The sequence below is a fragment of the Schistocerca serialis genome, chromosome 6, assembly GCF_023864345.2.
Source record: "Schistocerca serialis cubense isolate TAMUIC-IGC-003099 chromosome 6, iqSchSeri2.2, whole genome shotgun sequence".
NCBI lineage: Eukaryota > Metazoa > Arthropoda > Insecta > Orthoptera > Acrididae > Schistocerca > Schistocerca serialis.
This window is the reverse complement of record NC_064643.1, coordinates 603,118,994-603,138,945: the sequence shown is the minus strand read 5'-3', so window position 1 is coordinate 603,138,945 and position 19,952 is coordinate 603,118,994. Positions and strand designations below refer to the sequence as shown.

General features: G+C 44.9%; 1 protein-coding gene across 2 annotated transcripts in view; it reads right to left on the bottom strand.

Annotated features, from left to right (window-relative positions):
* The window catches only part of LOC126484262 (N-alpha-acetyltransferase 35, NatC auxiliary subunit), a 145,205-nt gene extending 125,451 nt beyond the window's left edge, over positions 1-19,754 (bottom strand). The window contains exon 1 of one of the 2 annotated variants that reach the window (XM_050107683.1): positions 19,630-19,754. Coding sequence is in view for 1 of the 2 variants with exons in the window: in XM_050107682.1 (XP_049963639.1) it covers positions 19,630-19,691 (62 nt within the window). In the remaining variant the exon portion in view is untranslated. The remainder of the gene's footprint in view (positions 1-19,629) is intronic. The other variant, XM_050107682.1, reaches the window with a different exon arrangement.
* Positions 19,755-19,952: the final 198 nt, after the last annotated feature.

Sequence of the window (19,952 nt, the reverse complement as noted above, 5' to 3'; positions counted from 1 at the left end):
TTTCATTGGCTTATGATACCTCACCTGGGACAACTAAGATTTGGATTGTTGTGTGTGTGTGTGTGTGTGTGTGTGTGTGTGTGTGTGTTTTAAACCAATCTTTTGACCAGTTTGATGTAGCTTACCACAATTTCATCTTCTGGGGCAAAATCTTCATCTCGGAGTAGATGCGAAACACCTCAGTTTGCTAACAAGAAGAAATCTTACTCTTTTTTTTAAAGGCATGGAGGGACTAAACAAACTGAGTAAAATTACTTTTTATGTTATTAAGTTAACCAGTTCCAAGTCTACAAAATACAGAACGGTGAATTAGGTGTACTTCAATGAGTTAGTATGTTTGTTAGTACCTGACTTGTCCTATCTTCATTAAATGTGTGTACCATCATATGTCTGTGCATCTGATGCTTTCCTAACCTTAAGCTGACAAATCTTATACCACTGCAAAATGGTCCTTGGGTGAAGAAATTACTAATACTAAGAGAAAATGGACTGACTGCTATAATTCCAACACTCCACAGGAAACCATCTTAATATTCGTGCTGCAACCAAAAGAATATAGTACATTCCGTAGAAGCATGGCTTCAAATGAATCATTAACTATCATACTGTATGGATTCTGTAGTTTATTAAGATAGTTAGCTTCCTTTTAAAAAAAAGCCACCTTGTGGGAGACTTATCTGATATAAAAAACACATATGATAGTACTTTGGAGGCATAATATTATTTAAGATGGTGAGTTGCAGATAGGCACAACAAAAAGACTGTCACTAAATAAGCTTTTGGCCAACAAGGCCTTCGTCAAATACACACACACACACACACACACACACACACACACACACACACACACACACACACACGCGTTCGTGCCTGTGCAAATGCAACTCACCCACCCATGACCACAGTCTCTGGCAGCTGAACCCACAATACGAGCAGCAGCAGCGGCAAATTGATGGAAGAGGCAACAGGGTGGTGGTAAGGAGACGGCTGGGGTAGGGAGAGGGAGGGGAAGCTGCGTAGGGGTATGGGACAGTAAAGTGCTGGTACAATAGTAATATGGCCTAATCATTGGTAGATATGGTGTCTATTTGACTTTCCTTCTGTGCTCACGTTCATTTAATATGGAGCAGTAGAGCTGACTAATCATGATCATCATCTTTCCTTGTATTGATCTCAATTCACATCAAAAATTCGTTTCAGCTAATCCATATACATTCACGAGTTAGCTGCCTGAGATGAAGCACAAGTGACACCGCCGTCTTGGTGAACATGTTGCCTATGCTTAAAGTATAGAATTAGAACAAACTTTACAGTGGTGGACAAGATGATTTATGGTAGTGGATTCTGTAATCTAGCAGTTGCCAAACATTGAATAGCTTAGACTGTTATTCCATTTATTCTTGCATTCCTTGTCTCACTGAAGAAAGAAAAGCATAGCACACAGCCCACCCTACACACAATGCAAAAACTTTTGACCTAGCTTCACTCAAGCCAATATGACAGCTTCTATTAGTCTTGTACAAGACAAAAAGAAGTCACTTAAATGGACATAGGAAAGCACTGGGGTGGTCCATCCTCCATTTATCTGAATAAGGAGGTTTATACACCAGCTTCTCTATATTTATGGAAGGAAAGTCTGATATGACATACATGTATCTATGTAACAAGAAGGTAATCACTTACTCACCAAACTCCGAGCAGTGGAGAGAAACCTCTGTGACTGCCACTGGGCCTGATCCAGAGTTTAGTCTAAATTGGATTGTCTGGTTGGGGAGAGAAAATATTCCTAACACACAAATACAAAATTTCCAGGAACACACAACCTCAACCAAATATTACAACTAGGAGGGTAAGTAGGCGGTGAAGCACTTTTGGTGAAAGACATTGGACTTCACATAGTCAATGTGACTATCCCACTACTCAAGCAATTTTGAAATCCATGAAAACCAAACTTTGGCTGACTGGTTGGTGATTTTGAGTCCTTCCCTCCTTGCTATTCTTTACTTAAAAATTACTTTTTCTGGGTGAATTTTCTGAAACTACCATTGCTCTGTTTATTTGTATCCATTTTTAGCCTATACATAGTGCAGATATTAATCTTTATCAATAATCAGGCAAAGTAATATGTAGGAATGTAGAATCTGAAATCAGTGTTAATATAAAATACTTATCTGTGTAGGCAGAACATGTTTGAGTATCAAGGTGGTTTCAAATCCTCCAGTATTTTCAGACAGAATACACACACAACTCATGATTACGAGGCTTTTTCTTAATTAACTTCTTGATTTTTTCCTTATTCCTAAATGCTGTCCCTGATGTTGTCGTGTACTGGACAGCTACGTACCCATTAGAATAGTTCATGACAGGAGGGACTGTCAAGGGTCATGCTGTAAAGAAACTTCTAAGGAAACAAAGATTACTGCATAACATGGGCCCAACAGGAATGTTTGAGATGAGTCGTTGACCTTGGCCAGTGACGTGATGTTAATGGCTGCATGTCATCTTAGGTATACTTTCCCAGTTTTGTTATTCATTGGTGAAGAAAATGAATTTGAAAGGGGAAAAAAAGAGGAAAAAAAATATATGGTGAGAAACTGATCTGTAGCTTAGCCTGAGGTGTACTTTAGGTTCGAAGGTAAAAGTTTGGCCGTGCATTGGCAAAGTGATAGTAAAGAAACCTGGTTGCGGTGAAAGGCTGATCTGTACCTCAGCCCTTTTATTTTTTAAAAAAAGGCCAATAACATCACATTATAGTCATCAATAGTGTTTGTAGCATTTGTTGCATGTTTCCTGTGTGTCTGATCAAAACCAACAACTCGTACTGAACATTGCTCCACATCCTATGATAGGTACAAAACAAAGCCTAGCGCTATAGGTAAAGATACATTGAATGAAACACGCCTCGCTGTCAAGATAGCAATGTGTGAAACCTTCAATGACTACTACAGCAGAATATTATCAAAAGATCTTTCACGAAACCCACAGAAATTCCGGTCATATGTAAAGGTTGTTAGTGGTACTGAAGTTAGTGTCCAACCACTCACACAGGAAACAGAAACTGAGAGCAGCAAAGCAAAAGCAGAAATGCTTAACTCTGTTTTCAAACGTTCCATTCCAAAGGAAAACCCTGGAGTGTTTCCCCAATTTAATTCTCGGATCACTGAAAAGACAAGAAACAGATGTCAGTGTCAGTGGCATTGAGAAATAGCTATAATCATTAAAACTGAACAAAGCCCCTAGCTAGATGGAATTACTGACGGACTCTATACCCAATTTGTGGCTGAGTGTGCCCCTCTACTAACTATAATCTATCACACATCCCTCAAACAAAAAAATGCTGCTCAATAGCTGGATAAAGCACAGGTCACACTCATCTGGAAGAAGGGTAGCAGAAGTGACTCACCACTATTCTTGACATCCATTTGTGTAGATCTTAAACATAAACTGAGATCAATCTTAGAACATATACTGAGATCAAACATACGTATTTCAAAAACATAGATCACGTGAAACTCAACTCTCATTTTTCTTACATGACATACTGAAAGCCAAGCATTTTACTCAGTAACACACCTCTTACTCTCAAAAGTATGAATGTGTATGGTATCAAGTGAAATTTGTGACTGGATTGAGGATTGCGTGGTAGGGAAGACTCAGCAAATTATCTTGTATGGAGACTCATTGACAAATGTAGGTGTAACTTTGGGTGTTGGTTGATTGATTATAGGGACTAAGCTACCAGTTCATCAGCCACTTTGTCCTCAAACACACAGGTGTACATTACATGACTTTACATGATAGATGGCCTACCACACAAAAACCAGGGAAAGAAAACCCCAAGGTCTAACAAAGGTTAACGAAGACTAGATAAGGGACAACACGGAAGAAAGTGGGGATATAGAAAGAAAGGCAGGTGACACGCCCTCATTAGGGAGCAGGCGGAAGCCCCTGAAAACAGAATGCAATGAGGAGACATACATCCCCCATTCCCTGCCACCTACCAGAGGTACTCCACTCAGAAACTGCTTAGGGGAAACATGGACAGGGCAAGAGAAGCACAGGCAGACATAAGATGAACAAGTCAAACAGATCATGCAAACGACTGGGAGGAAGAGTAAAAGAGCAGGAAGGATGAGGGCCAGGGTGGACCAACAAGCCCAGACAGCTGCAGCCTCGTCTGGGCACAGGGAGCAACAGAGCGTTCTGCCAACCCCTCAATGGGCTGATATTGTTAAGTTCCCCCCCTCCCTTCCTCTTAAAGAGAGTGGTAAAAGCCGCCTTCACAAATAAAATATAAAACCAAGTCAGCCGCTTAGGCATTGTCTCCTAATATCAGGGGGAGTGAGTCAGAGAGATTAAGAGTCCGCTGCAGGGTAGCTAGTTTGAATAGTCCAGCAAAATGTGGATCGCCGTCACATGGGAACCAGTACAGTGGTGTGGGTCCTCGCGACAAAGGAGATGACCATGAGTCAGCGAAGTACAGCCAATGCAGAACTGGCAAAGGACAGTACAGTCCTTGTGAGAGGCCTACACAGAGGACCTCCAAGGATTTGTAGTCTCCTTTATCACCTGTAGCTAGTTTGGTGAAGTCAGAGTGGCCATTCCATATTCCAGATCCCTAAAACTTGATAGCGTAGCACCAATCGGAGGTCTATTTACAGAATACCTATTTCAAGAGTTGGTTTATTGACAGCCAATCTGGCTAATCTATCAGCAAGTTAATTCCCCAGGATCCCAACATGGCCTGGGATCTATACGAAGGTCACTGAGCATCCACCATCATTCAAGGACATATAGGGAACCCTAGATAGCCACGACATAGGGGTGGTGAGGGTAACACTGGTCAAGAGCTTGCAAACCGCTCAAGGACTCAATGCAAATTAGAAAGGTCTCACTGAAGCAGGGACGGGTATGCTAAAAAACATGAGAAATGGCTACCAACCCTGTAGATAAAACACTACAGCCACCCAGCAAGGAGTGCAGTTCAGTGTGTTTGCCGCAAGTATAAGCAAAGCCTATGTGATCAGCAACAATCAAGCCATAAGACTACTTCTGAACCCAGGGATGCATCAAGGATGGAGAAAAATGGACAGAGAAGGACTTTGGGAGAGGCCAAATCTTCTGAACCTTGTGATAGGTCAAGATGAAGCTGTGGCTGAGGAATGTACCATGGAGGTTTGTGTAGGAGGATTCAGAGGAGGGGCAGGAGAGGAAACAGCTGTAGTTAGAGAGGATGGGCTGGATGCAGATTGCAATCGCAATCCCTGATCTGGGTTGCTGTTGCAGCAGACTGATTTCCATGTTTGGAAAGATGAGATGGTAGTTTGGGTGTTTAGGGGACCTGCGGACATGTGTAGCACAACTGACATGCCGTTTTTGGTGCCTGATCCACAATGGAGGGACCCCAGCCTCCATGAGCAAACTGTTCCCAGGACTACTTTGAAAGGCTCCTGTCGCAAGTGGTGTATCGGATCCAGTATCTGCAATGCTGAGGGTGATGCCAAACCACACACCCAACTCCCATAATCAAGGCAGGCCTTTATCATGGCTTTGTAAAGCTACAGAAGGGTAGTGTCATCTGCACCCCAGCTGGTGTTACTCAGGCAGTGAAGTGTACTATGGTGCAGCCAGCACTTTCACTTAAGCTGGCGAGGATGTGGAATCCACGTCAAACGAACATTAAAGACCAGTCCAAAAATGCGGTAAGTCTCTACCACATTGAGTAGTTGGTTGTTGTGGTAAAGTTTGGGTTATGGGTGAACGGTATGATATTGACAGAAGTGCATGATGCGAAATTTGAAGGCTGAAAACCAGAAGCCATGGGTGAGGGCCCATGACTGTACCATTCGTATAGCACTTTGCAGTAGACATTCAGCAATACCCACACTAGAAGAGCAATAGTAAAGACAAAAGTTGTCAGCATACAAGGAGGGTGATACTGAGGACCCGACAGCTGCTGATGGACCATTGATGGCTACTAGAAAGAGAGGGACTTTCAGTACAGAGCCCTATGGGACACCATTCTCTTATATATAGGTGTGGGGGCGGGGGGGGGGGGGGGGGGGGGGGGGCTGTGGGAAGCATCAACTTAAACCCGGAACATACGGTGTGACAGGAAATTCTGGATAAATATCTGAAGCGGGCCCCAGAGACCCCACTAGTGTAATGTAGCAAGGATGTGGTGTCATAAGTCTTTTGCAGGTTGAAGAAGACAGCTATAAGGTGTTGACATCGGGCCAAAGCTGTTTGGGTGGCAGACTACGGGTAAACCAGATTAACAGTAGTGGAATGGCCTTGGCGAAAACTGCCCTGGGACGGAGCCAGAAGACCCTGAGACTCAAGGAGCCAACACAGCCGTTGGCTCAACATGAAGTCAAGCAACTTACAGAGAACAATGGCAAGACTAATTGGGTGATAACTATCCATCACTAAAGAGTGCTTAACTGGTTTCAGCACTGGGACAATGATGCTTTCTTGCCATTGCGATGGGAACTTGCCCTATTCCAGACGCAGTTAAAGGTGGAAAGGGTATGATGATGATCCACCAGTAGGTGCTGATCATTTGGTTGTGGATGCAGTCCAGCCTTGGAGCTGTATCAGGGCAGTGGGCTACAACCCTGACGAATTCCCAGTCACTGAGTGGAGAATTATATGGCCCTATGTGGCATGCAGTAAAAGATAATTTCTTTCGCTCCTTCCGCTGTTTTAGAACACGAAAAGAAGGTCGATAATTCCCAGATGCTGAGGCTCGAGTACAATGCACAGCAAAAAGTTCAGTGACAGCATCTCGGTCAGTGAAGACAGTGCCTTCTAAAGGTGATATCAGGTACACCTGCAGGCGCCTGGTATCTGTAGAAATGTCCAATCTTAGCCCAAACCTGCAAAGGAGAGGTGTGTGGTTCGATGATTGAAACATACATTCCGAGCATTATCACTTCTGTCGTTATATTAGATGGTGGACCTGGACACAGAGCCACTTAAAGGCAATGGTTGGTTGGTTTAAAGGAGGGGGCAATGGACCAAACTACAAGGCCACAGGTATCTTGTTCCCGGTAAAATAATTACACAAGGGAAAGAAGAAAAGAAAGGAGACGTACAGAACAATAACAGGAGAATGGAAGAACCGGAAGAACAACAGAAGGACAACCAACACTACTATGGACAAAACAGGAAAAGAAAACCACAGAGAGAAGCAAGAATCACGTAGAGGGGATAAAAACAAGAGCAGATGATCGTGGCTGGCCGACCATGAGAATAAAAAGGGAAAGCCAGCCACTCTGCAACACATGAAAACATCCAGCCTAAAAGCATTAGAGTGGAGAACACAAATGGATAAAAGACATGCACGAAAACTTATATAGAATGATAAAACCCACCATCATGTATAAAACGTAAAACTAATTTAGTCAATGAGGCATGGTCAGCTAAAATTAATGCCAACTAGTCCGGTAATGGAAGCATCTGTCTCAAGGCAGCCAAAAGAGGACAGCTCACCAAGATATGGGCCATTGTCAGCCGAGCGCCACACCGGCAATGAGGTGGGTCATCACGGAATAGGAGGCAGCCATGTGTCACCCAAGTGTGGCCAATGTGGAGCCGACAGAGAACCACAGACACCCAACGAGAGGCCCGCGTGGAGGTCTTCCACACATTCGTAGTCTCCTTAATGGCATGCAGTTTTTTTGTGCGTACTGAGGTTATGCCATTCTGTCTCCCAAAGCCGCAAAAATCTTATGGCGTAGTACTGAACGCAGGTCAGTTGCAGAGAAGCCAGTCTCCATAAGCGGTTTCTGCATAGACTGTTTGGCCAGCCTGTCGGCAAGTTCGTTGCCTGGGATTGCGACGTGACCTAGGGTCCAGACAAACACCACTGAATGATTGGACCGTTCCAGGGCATAGACGTCTCCTGGATGGTGGCAACCAAAGGATGACGAGGGTAGTACTGGTTGATAGCTTGTACGCTACTTAAACAGTCAGTACACAAAAGAAACGACTCCCCAGGGCATGAACGGATGTGCCCAAGAGCACGAGATACAGCCACCAGCTCAGCAGTGAAAACACTGCAGCCATCAGGCAAGGAATGCTGTTCAATATGTCCTCGATGGACATATACGAAGCCGACGTGACTATCAGCCATTGGTGTAAACCACTTCATGGCCTCAGTACATGTCAAGAATCGAGAGGAAGTGGCAGCGGAGAGCCGGAGGGTTAACTGAGTCCTTCGGGTCATGTGAGAGGTCCAGGCGAAGCTCTGGCCTAGATGTACACTGTGGAGGTGTATGTGAATGGACATCAAGTATAGGTGGTAAAAGCAAGGACTCCAGTTCGGAAAGAAGGGATCAGACATGAACTGCAATTGGAAGCTCTGACATGGGTCACCAATGCCAGAGATGAAGTTTCGTGCACCATAGTGAAGTGCGTGTGGGTATCTGTATTCAAGACGCAAAAGTCAAGTTGTGCCAGTAAGGTTTCAAGGTCTTACCCCGGACAGTGATCACAGTTCCAACCCACACAGGGTTATGGGTGTTGAAATCACCCAAGATTAAGAAAGGTGGGGGAGTTGAAAGGAGACAGTAATTCGGATGCGCAGGAGAACTACAAACGTGTGCAACGTAACTGGCCAGCAGTTGTGCTCACCTAACTTCCAAGGGGGGGACTCCGACCTCCACCAGGACACTAGTCACCGGACTCTTCCTGAAAGCTCCTGTCACTAGTTGAACGACACAGTGGTGCACTAGGTCGAGTAAACGCAATGCTGAATGTGCCACCGCCATAAACCCATAGTCCAGGTGGGACTGAACAAGGGCTCTGTAGAGCTGCAGCAGAGTAGAGTGATCTGCACTCCAGTTTGTGTTGCTCAGGCTGCGGGGGACATTGAGGTGCTGCCGGCACTTACGCTGGCTGATGAAGGTAAGGAGGCCAAGTCAATAGGGTGTTGAAAACCAGTCCTAAGAATCAATATGTCTCCACTACAGTGAGTGGATTGTAATTAAGGTAAAGTTCTGGTTCCGGATGAATGGTGCAACACCAACATCAGCACATAACACATGACTTTGCAGCCGAAAACTGGAAACTGTGGGCTAGAGCCCATGACTGCACGTTCCGGATCGCTCCCCATAGGTGCCGCTCAGCAACACCGGTACTTGTGGAGCAGTACGAAATGCATAAGTCGTCTGCATACAGAGAAGGTGAGACGGACAGCCCTACAGCTGCTGCTAGACCATTAATGGCCACTAAAAATAGAGATGCATTTAATGCAGAGCCCTGCAGGAACCCATTCTCCTGGATATGGGGGGCTATGTAAGGCACCAACTTGGTAATGGAAAGTACGAAGCGACAGGAAATTTTGAATAAAAATCGGGAGGGGGCCTTGGAGACCCCACTCGTATAATGTGGCATGGATGTGATGTCGCCACGTTGTTTCATACGCTTTTCATAAATAAAAAAAGACGGCAACCACGTGTTGGGGTCTGGGAAAGACTGTTCGGATGGCAGACTCGAGGGACACAAGATTATCAGTGGTAGAGTGACCATGGAGGAAGCCACCCTGATATGGAGCCAGTAGGTCACATGAACTCCAGGACCCAACCCAACCACTGAAACACCATACGTTTCAGCAGCTTACTAAGAACGTTGGTGAGGCTGATGGGCTGAGAATTATCCACATCAAGTGGATTTTTACTGGGTTTGAGCACCAGAATAATCATGCTCTCCTGCCACAGCGACGGAAAGATGCCATAGCACCAGATCTGGTTGAAGATGATGAGGTGGTGTCACTTGTAGTCAAATAAGTGATGTTTAATCATCTGGCTGTGGATCTGGTCTGGCCCAGGAGCAGTATCAGGGCAATGTGCGAGGGCACTGAGGAGCTCTCACTCTGTAAATGAGGCATTATAGGATTCATTGTGACGTGTAACGAACGAGAGGACTCTCCCTTTCAGCCACCATTTGACAGTGCGAAAGGCTGGGGGGTAATTCTCCAGTGCAGAGGCTTGAGCATAGTGCTCAGCAATCGCGATTGCGCCGGTAGATAACATGCCATTTATGTTAACACCGTGAACAGCTGTTGGGGTCTGGTACCCAAAAACACGATGATCCTTGCCCAGATTTGGGAAGGTGACATATGGCACCCAACGGTCAAGACATAGTTGTAGTCACCTGCTCGATCATCACATCGATGTTCCCGTGTGGGGGAAGATTCAATGGTGACAGCAGTGGTGAAAGTTTCCCAGTCCGCCTTGTTTAAAGCCCATCTGTATAGGCATCTGTATGCTTGACGCCAGGGCAGTGACAGGAAGATGGGGAAGTGGTCACTACCAAACAGGTTGTCATAACCTCTCCAGGGGATAGATGGGAGAAGTCCTGGGCTGCAAATTCACAAATCAATGGCCAAGAAACTACCATGAGCCACACTGAAATGTGTGGTGTCCCCAGTATTTAAGAAGCAGAGGTTGAACTGATACAGTAAAGTTTCGACATCTCCGCCTCGGCCAGTAAGGACGGTGCCACCCTACAAGGGGCTATAGGTGTTAAAATCTCCCAAAAGTAGGAAAGATTTAGGGAGTTGACCAATCAATGCAGCTAATACATTCGGGGGTACAGCACCATCTTGAGGAAGATATACACTGGAGACAGTTACTTCCTGCGCCGTCCTTATTCTGACAGCCACAGCTTCAAGAGGGATTTGAAGGGGCACAGTTTCACTACAGATTGAGTTTAGGACATAAACACAAACTCCACCTGACACTCGATTATAGTCGCTACAGTTCCCGTAATATCCCTTATAGCCGTGGAGGGCAAGGGTCCACATTGCCGGGAACCCGGTTTCCTGGAGGGCAATGCAGAAAGCAGGTGTAAAGCTTAATAGTCGGCATAGCACATCCAGGGGGTGGAAAAAACTGCCGCAATTCCACTGGAAGATGACGTCATTGTGAGACTGGGAGGCATGGAACATTCAATGAGGCAGTTTACGTCTCAAGGTCACCTGCTGCCACTGACTTATTGCCTGAGCAGTCTATAGCCAATGTGTCTGAGGGTCCAGTGAAATCCAGGCCCTCAGCGGATTCCAGAATCTCCACCTCATCCTCAGACGCAGAGCTTGTAGGTAACGTTGGTGTGGGCACCACCACAATTCCCTTGGTCTTGGGGATCTTCTTTTTGGATTTCTCTCGCTGCTCCTTGGGTTTCCCTGGCTGGGAGTACTTCACTAATTCAGTCTCCAGGACTGAGGATGAGCGTACACCCCTACGACCACCTGCTTTTGGACTCTTCAGCCATTGATGGGTGTCATCTTTCCCACTAGCACATGGAGTGACCCAAGGGACCACTCCCTAACTCCCTACACTCCCTAGCGAGAGGAGCCGAAGAAGACTTATACTTCTCCGGCACGGAAGTGGGGACTGGTATCCTCAATGGGGGGAGGGGGGGGGGGGGTGCTCATGAAGTAGGTAGTGCAGGAGCAACAGAGAGGGAAGTGCCCCCCCTCCACCATCAAGGGGGCACGTGTGGTCTTCCGGCTCTGAGAGGTAACTGTGGTTGGCGGAGCGGACGGGGCTAGAACTGTTGTAGGGGCGGCATAATACGATTTCATATGTACTGGATGAAGGCGTTCAAATTTTCTCTTAGCCTCAGTGTAGGTCAGTCGGTCCAGGGTCTTGTACTCCATGATTTTCCTTTCTTTCTGGAGAATCCTGCAGTCATGCGAGCAAGGTGTATGGTGCTCTCCGCAGTTGACACTGATGGGAGTCAGGGCACATGGAGTATTGGGATATGATGGGCATCCGCAATCTCGACATGTAATGCTGGAAGTACAGTGGAAAGACATATGGCCGAACTTCCAGCATTTAAAGAATCGCATTGGGGGAGGGATATAGAGATTTACATCACAGTGGTAGACCATCACCTTGACCTTCTCGGGTAATGTATCATCCTCGAATGAAAAGATGAAGCCACCGGTAGCAACCTGATTATCCCCCGGAGCCTGGTGGACACGCCGAATGAAATGAACACCTCGCCTTCCTAAATTAGTGCGCAGCTCATCGTCAGACTGCAAAAGAAGGTCTCTGTGAAATATGATACCCTGGACCATATTTAAGCTCTTATGGAGTGTGATGGTTACAGAAACGTCCCCCAGCTTGTAACAAGCGAGTAATGCCCGTGACTGGGCAGAGGATGCTGTTTTGATCAAGACTGACTCAGATCTCATTTTGGACAATCCCTCCGCCTCCCCAAACTTGTCCTTGAAATGCTCAACAAAACAGGCTTCATCATCATGGAAGATTCCCCATCAGCTCTTGAATATACATGGTACCGGAGCGAATAAGAGCCGCTGCCATCCTTAGCCTGACATTCCTCCCATGGTGTGGCCAGGAAGAGGAACGATTTGGGGTCGTACTTATGTGTGTTGAATTGAGCCTGTGAGCGCTTAGAGGCTGCTAGTGTTTGACAACCAGCAAGAGATGATGTACTACACTTCATCAAGTGTCATCCACCCTGATGCCACCTACTCCGACCAGGGGTCCTCCCCATGGGCACCACCCAGCCGCAGCAAAGGCCACCTGGCAGGATGGCCATTGCCAGGAGTCCCAATGCCCAGGGTGATGGGCATCTACTCCTCGGCATAACGTGGGGAGTTAATGGAGCAGGCATCAGCATAGTGATCCCTGTGTGGTCAGGGGGCTACAAACAGCAAGGTACATGGCGGCCTCGCCACAATGGACTGGCTACCGTGCTGGATATCAGATGCAACCCAGCAAACAAGTCCTCTGTTATCGTCAGCATAGAAAACGATACTGCACAGTTGATGGAAAAATACGCACCCAGGAGGGTGACCTCATCCAACAGTTGGAGAATGAGCAGAAGTGCAGATCCACATCGATGATGGGCACAATAGGTATCAGCGCATGATGGACATGATGCACCATGTAAGGTGCGCTTCCCCTGTTGGCTCACTCTTCGAGAAAAATTTTGAAAAATGGAGGTTAAACCCTACAGGGGACCATCACATAAAGGCTGAAATGTGTGAGACTCCTTTTAGTTGCCTCTTATGACAGGCAGGAATACATCTGGTCTATTCTGGCCTGCAGGGGGGGGAGGGGGGGTAAAGGTAATGAGGTACCCCATTAGTGGGTGCCATTTATGGCGTTGGAGAGACTGTCTATGATCTCTGATGGCCACCAAGGTACTGTCTTCTATTAGAGTGGGCCCGAGGAAAAGGGGATCGCTAAATCAGCTGCCGGGAGAATGGCTGTAGTTGTATTCCGAACTGCCTCATCGATATAGCCATGTGGCCTGGAGCCAATGGCAACAGCGGAGGCAAAAGCATCCCAGTCAGCACTGTTGAGAGTCCATCTGGGTGGGTGTCCAGGGGAGTGACACTGAGGAAGGCACAGGAAGATCACAAAGTGAACACTACCACACAGGTCATCGTGGACTCTCCAGTGAATGGATGGGAGAAGATAATGGCTGCAAATGGAAAGATCAATGGCCGAGAAAGTTTCGTGCACCATAGTGAACTGCGTGTGGGTATCTGTATTCAAGACGCAAAAGTCAAGTTGTGTCAGTAAGGTTTCGAGGTCTTGCCCCAGACAGTGATCACAGTTCCAACCCACACAGGGTTATGGGTGTTGAAATCACCCAAGATTAAGAAAGGTGGGGGAGTTGAAAAAACAATGTAAACAATTTGTTCTGAGAGACTTCATCATTGGGAGGGAGGTAAACACTGCAGATGGTAATATCCTGAAATGTCCTTACCCAAATAGCCACAGCCTCCAAAATGTGTATTAAGCAGCACAAGTTTGCTGTATAGAATATTCAGAACATGTGTGCGAAGTCCTCCCAACACCCTGCCATAGGCTGCACAAGTCTTATAACATCCCCAGTACCCACAAAGGGTGGGGTCCACATTGCTGGAAACCGTCTCCTGAAGGGTAACGCAGAAGGCAGCAGAAGTGTTTAATAGATGTCGTAGTTCAGCCAGTTGGTGGAAAAAATTGCTACAATTCCACTGGAGAATAATGTCGTCAATGTACTGTGAGGCTATGAAGGGATCAAGGTGACAGATTATACCCACTAGGGTTCCTTGCTGCTACTGGTTGAGAGGTTACGGGTTCCGTTGTGTGGTGCAAACCGAGGCCTCAGAGGCAATCTGTTTATCTCCGCCTCAGCCATAGGAGTGGAAACAGGTGGGATCTGATTGTGGGGGCCACTGGAATGCCCTTCTTGGAGGGCTTTTGCTTGTCTTTCATCTTCTTAGAGAATTTCAATGATGGCAAGGGCTTCTCTGAATCAGTTTCAGGTAAAGATGACGATCGCGAAGCCCTGTGACCAGCAGCCTGTGGCTCCTACAGCCACCAGCTGGTGTCTGGTTGTAGCCTGATGGAAATTTTGGGAAGTGTCCTGAGGAACGACAAGAGAAGCTGGAGAAGGTGATTCGCCTCTGACTGGGAGTTGGGGACCAATCTCCTTTGTGGATGGGAACCCATTGATCCCAAATTAGGTGGGAGGGAAGCAGCAAGATGGGAGCCCCCAAATATCGGGGGGGGGGGGGTTGAGCGGCCCAGATGGGCCACTGTAGGGGTTGTAACAGGTGGGAGTACTGTCACCAAAGGAGCAATGCCTTCATAACTGTAGCATATTACATTGTTGTACGTGCTGGGTGCAACCATTTGTATTTCTTCTTCACCTCTTGGTGAGTGAGTTTATCCAGAGTCTTGTATCATCTTCTCTCTCTGGTAAAGAGTGCAATCTGGTGAGCAGGGAGAATGGTGCTTTCCACAAATGACACAGATCACAGATGGTGGGGGGGGGGGGGGGGGGGCAAGGAGCATTTGCACACAGCACTCATCCACAATTTCTAGAGATGGGGCTAGCACTGCAACACAAAGGCGTGCCAAATTTCAAACACTTGAAGCATTGCATATGGGACGAACATGCAGTTTCAAATCCCATTGGTATACGATCACGTTGACCTTTTCAGGCAATGAATTGCCCTCAAAGGCCAAGATGAAGGTATCAGTAATGACCGTGTTGTCCTTTGGCCCCTTATGTACATGACAGACAAAGTGTACACCCCGTTGCTACAAGTCAGCACGTAGGTCATCTTCAGATTTTAAGAGCCGGTCTCAGTGGAGAATGATGCCCTGAACCGTATTAAGACTGTTATGGGAAGTGATAGTCACTGGTACGTCACCCAGCTTGTTACAAGCGAACAGTGCCTGTGACTAAGCAGGGGACACTGTTTTGACTAAAATTGATCCACTCTTTATTTTAGAGATGTCTGCAACTTCCCCAAAATTGTGCTCCATAGTTTCTACAAAGAAAGAAGGCTTTGCATTCAAGAAGGAATCCCCATCAGTCTTTGTACAAACTAAGTATTGTGGGGAGTATTTCTCTGCGTGCCACTAAGCCCTACGTTTCTCCCACAGTGTAACCAGGGAAAGGAACATTTCAGAGTCATTTCGCTATGCATTACAAGAGGACTGTCCTTTCACAGAGGCTACTGGGGCCATATGGCCAACAGCGGGAGATTACTTCATCTGCTTCATTTGTGCCTCATCTGCCAAGGTGCCAGTAATCTGTTGGTCAGAGTCCCCCATGCCCGAGTCACAATGGGCACAAACTCTTTGGCATAAATGGGGAGCTTTCAGCTTTGGCACCAACAGTATAATCACTACATGTGGTCGGGGGGGGGGGGGGGGGGGGGGAGTGTTCTAGCACTGTGCAGGTACTTGACACCCCCCACCCCCCCCAAATGTGATGGTTATCGTGCTGGGTTTTGCATATACTGCCTTAATAAACGGAAGGGTGCGAAGACGGAAAGACACAAAGATGGAGCATACACCACACTTGGTTACTTTCCTTGCATGATCTGCACTTCAGGAGAATTTTGAAAATTGGTTGCAGGTCTAGCTCAACGATGAGAACCATGTGTTTATTGAATGAAAAGTTGTAGAAAACACCAGGAGTTGAAACGCGAGTCCCAGTCATGAACCAGGTCCACATAATGTCTGCATCAAGAAAACCATCCAATGGAGATGCAGAAGGTGAAAGGAATAGTGGAAGTATAAACTTGCAGCACAGAAAGGAAGTAATGCTGCTAATGTTGGAGATCTGTGGTACCCAAGTGCATATACACAAAAGAGTTGGGAGCCCCCTGAGAGGTAACTTCAGATGTACTATAGGGAACTGTGTTGAGTCCCTTGCTGTTCACGTTGTATATTAATGCCCTTCCAGAAAATATTAATAACAGCCTCAGACACTTCACAGATAATTCAGTTATCTACAATGAAGTACAGTCTGAAAGAAGCTACACAATATTCAGTCAGATCTTGGTGAGATTTCAAAGTGGTGCATAGATTGGCAACTTGCTTTAAATGTTCAGAAATGTAAAACTGCACATTTCAAAAAATTAAAGAAAGTAGTATCCTGTGACTACAGTATGAATGAGTAGCATCAACCGAAAAACGTGATTTCATCCATCTGCTTTTTCCCTTGACTTAGTTGTGTTGTGTGGTGTGGTATGATGTGAAGTCATGGTGTTTTTGAATCGTGTCATATTAGTAGATGGCATGTTGTAGCATTTGATGGTGCTCTCTTGTGCTAGGTGTTGGGCTGAGTGTGTCAAGTTGTTATTGAAAGAGTTTGTGGCAGTTACTTGTGAATTGCTTTGATTTTGTGGATAGTGGCTGATGGATTCATGTTTGTTTGGAATTATTAGTGCTACGAGTTTCTTATGGTCATGGATTCAATTTTATTTTTCATTTTTTTGTCAGTCCTGGATAGCAGCTTTGGTTCATAAGTATCTGTCTGAGGTTTTATTCTTTGTTATTGTAATATGTATAGCATGTGAATTTATAGTTGTTTGTGTACATCAAAATTCATGATGATGCAAGTTTTCAGGAATTTCTGGGTTTTTCTTGTTAGTGTTTGGTAACTGTGTTGATTTATAAATGTTAGTATTGTTGATCTGGTTAGTGAGTTTTGGTTTGTTATACTGTAGACTTGGTTTCAGATAGATAGGGTAAGAGAATGTTTGGATAATAGACGTGTCAATTTGAGTATCGGTTTTTGGTACTGTGAACTCAGTTTCAGCTGCCAAATAGGTCAAGTGAAATTTGGGGTATCTTGTTCTGGAGTTGTGCTTTGGTTAGTGGTACTGAGGGCTTCGTAGAGGCTATATAGGTCAACTGAAAATTGTAATACTGGGTTTTTTACTTTTAGGAAGGACTGCAAAGAAATTACCGAGTTCTCAGTTCAGTAAGTTGTACAAAATACTAACGATAATTCTTTAAAGAAGAACGAAAACCTGGTAGAAGCTGATCTTGGGGAATAACAACTGGGATTCTGGAGAAATATAGGAACACGCAAGCTAATAAAGAGCCTACGACTTATCTTAGAAGATAAGTTGAGGATGTGCAAACCTAAATTTATAGCATTTGTAGAATTAAATAAAGCTTTTTGCAATGTGGACTGGAATACACTCCTTAAATTCCTGAAGGTATTGGGGGTACAATACGGAGAGCAAAAGATTATTTATAGCTTGTACAGAAACCAGATGGCAGGTATGAGTCATGTGGCATGAAAGGGAAGCAGTGGTTGAGTAGGTAGTGCGACAGGCTTATAGTCTATCTTTGATGTCTTTCAATCTGTACACTGAGCAAGCAATAACAGAAAGCAAAGAAAAATTTGGAGTAGGAATTAAGGTTCAGGGAGAAGAAATAAAAACTCTGCTGACATTATAATGCTGTCAGAGTTAGCAAAAGACTTGAAAGAGCGGTTGAGCAGAATGGACAGTGTCTTGTAAAGAGGATATAAAATGATTGTCAACAAAAGTAAAACAAGGATAATGGAATGAAATCAAGTTAAGTCAGGTGATGCTGAGGGAATTAGTCAAGGAAACAAGGCACTTAAAGTAGTACATGGAGTCTTTTCTGAAGGTATTTGTCTGGTGCATAACCATGTATGGAAGGGAAACATGAATGGTAAACAGTTTAGACAGAAAGACAATAGAACTCTTCAAAATGTGGTGCTACAGAAGAATGCTGAAGATTAGATGGGTAGATCACATAACTAATGATGAGGTATCAAACAGAACTGGAGGGAAAAGAAATTTGTGACATAAACTGAGTAGAAGAAGGGATCAGTCAATAGGACACAATCTGAGACATCAAGGGATCACAAATTTAGTATTGGAGGGATGTGTGGAGAGAAAGTCATAGAGGGAGACCAAGAGATGAATACTGTAAGCAGATTCAGAAAGATGCAGATTGCAGTAGTTATTCTGAGATGAAGAGGGTTGCACAGGATACAATAGCATGGAGAGCTGCATCAAATCAGTCTTCAAACTGAAGATGATGACACAATGACAACAGAAACAACAACAGTGGTGTCGAGGTCTTCATCTGACATATATGTGAAGCAAGATTTGCGATACCAATGATGTTACTTTTTTTGGTTGTGTTACATTTTGAGCTTGATTGTTGGGTTAGTATTTATTTTAGAATGGTGTCATTCTAATTGTCGTTTATTTTGTTTGTCCACAACCAAAACCCGCTCCTTCCCAGGTTGCCCCTTTAGTTGCTGGAGTTTTATTCTGCGAGTGTAACGAGTGACATCATAGTCACCATACTGCATACGCTTGAAATACAGACCTATCTGATAACGTCACATAACAAAGCAAGTGGTGGAACAAGAATGGCAACTTTCGGTTTTTGAATCGGTAAACTCAGAAATACTTGGGTGTAGCACTTTGTACAGTTACGAAATGGAAGGATTACATAAGCTCAGTCGTGGGAAAAGCTGGTACCACATTTCGGTTTACTGGGAGAATATTAAGGAAATGCAATCAGTTAACAAAGGAGATTGTACAAATCACTCATGCTACTCGTCCTATAATATTGATCGAGTTTTGAGATACCTACTAAATTGGACTATAACAGGGGATACTGAACATATACAGAAATGGGCAGCACGAAAGCTTATAGACTTATCTGACCCGTGGGAGAGTGTCACAGCAATGTTGAAAGAACACACTTGCGAACAACCTATACCGCGTGAGCCTACTTACAAAGTTTCAAGATCCGGCTTCAAATGATGACTCTAGGAATATATTACAACCACCTACATATAACTTCTGTAGGAATCGTGTGTGCAAGCTTACATTAATTACAACAAGCGCAGAGGCATTTAATCATTCTTCTGGGCTCCAAACGTGAATGGAACGGGAAAAAGCCTCGTAACTGGTAAGATGGGACGTATCTCTGCCACGCACTTCACGGCGGTTTGCATTGTCTAGATGTAGATGCATAAAACAAAGTCTTGGAGCGAATGAAGCAAGCAAATTTCTTGCGTTTAAGGTTTACGTTACCAGCAAACTCTACGCAACTGTCAACAAGCTGGGGCAGGTACAGCCTCCACAAAACTTTTATTAACGAGTACATCGTTATAGCTTATATACATGGGACTGGAGAGATACACTGCACTCTGTTAACTGAGTTCTTTACTGTCGTTCTGTAACCTTTCAATGCCAAAATCAACGCTGAATGTCAATTCACACCATTACCTTCACTCCAACAGCGACTTTTAAATTGCACACACATATAAACATTTTACTGTGCAGTTATTGCTCACCCATCTTTCTGACCATCCTCTGTAATTTCAGGATTCCCATCTTCAAATTCTATTGACGCCATGCTCCAACACAAACTCAATCCACCGAACTCACTGACACAAACATCCAAACACACTTGTTGACTGTATCGACCGAACAGGAATCGAGTGCGTTTCCGGAGTAAATTGTAATATAACGAAACTATGGGAAAAACTGACACATGAATGCGTGTAATATATTTGACTAAATGTTTATTACCAATATATAGAAATAAGTAAAATTTCTATCATTAGTTACAGAGTGATATATTATTTCGGGTATGTTTACGCGGTAGGAATGGAAT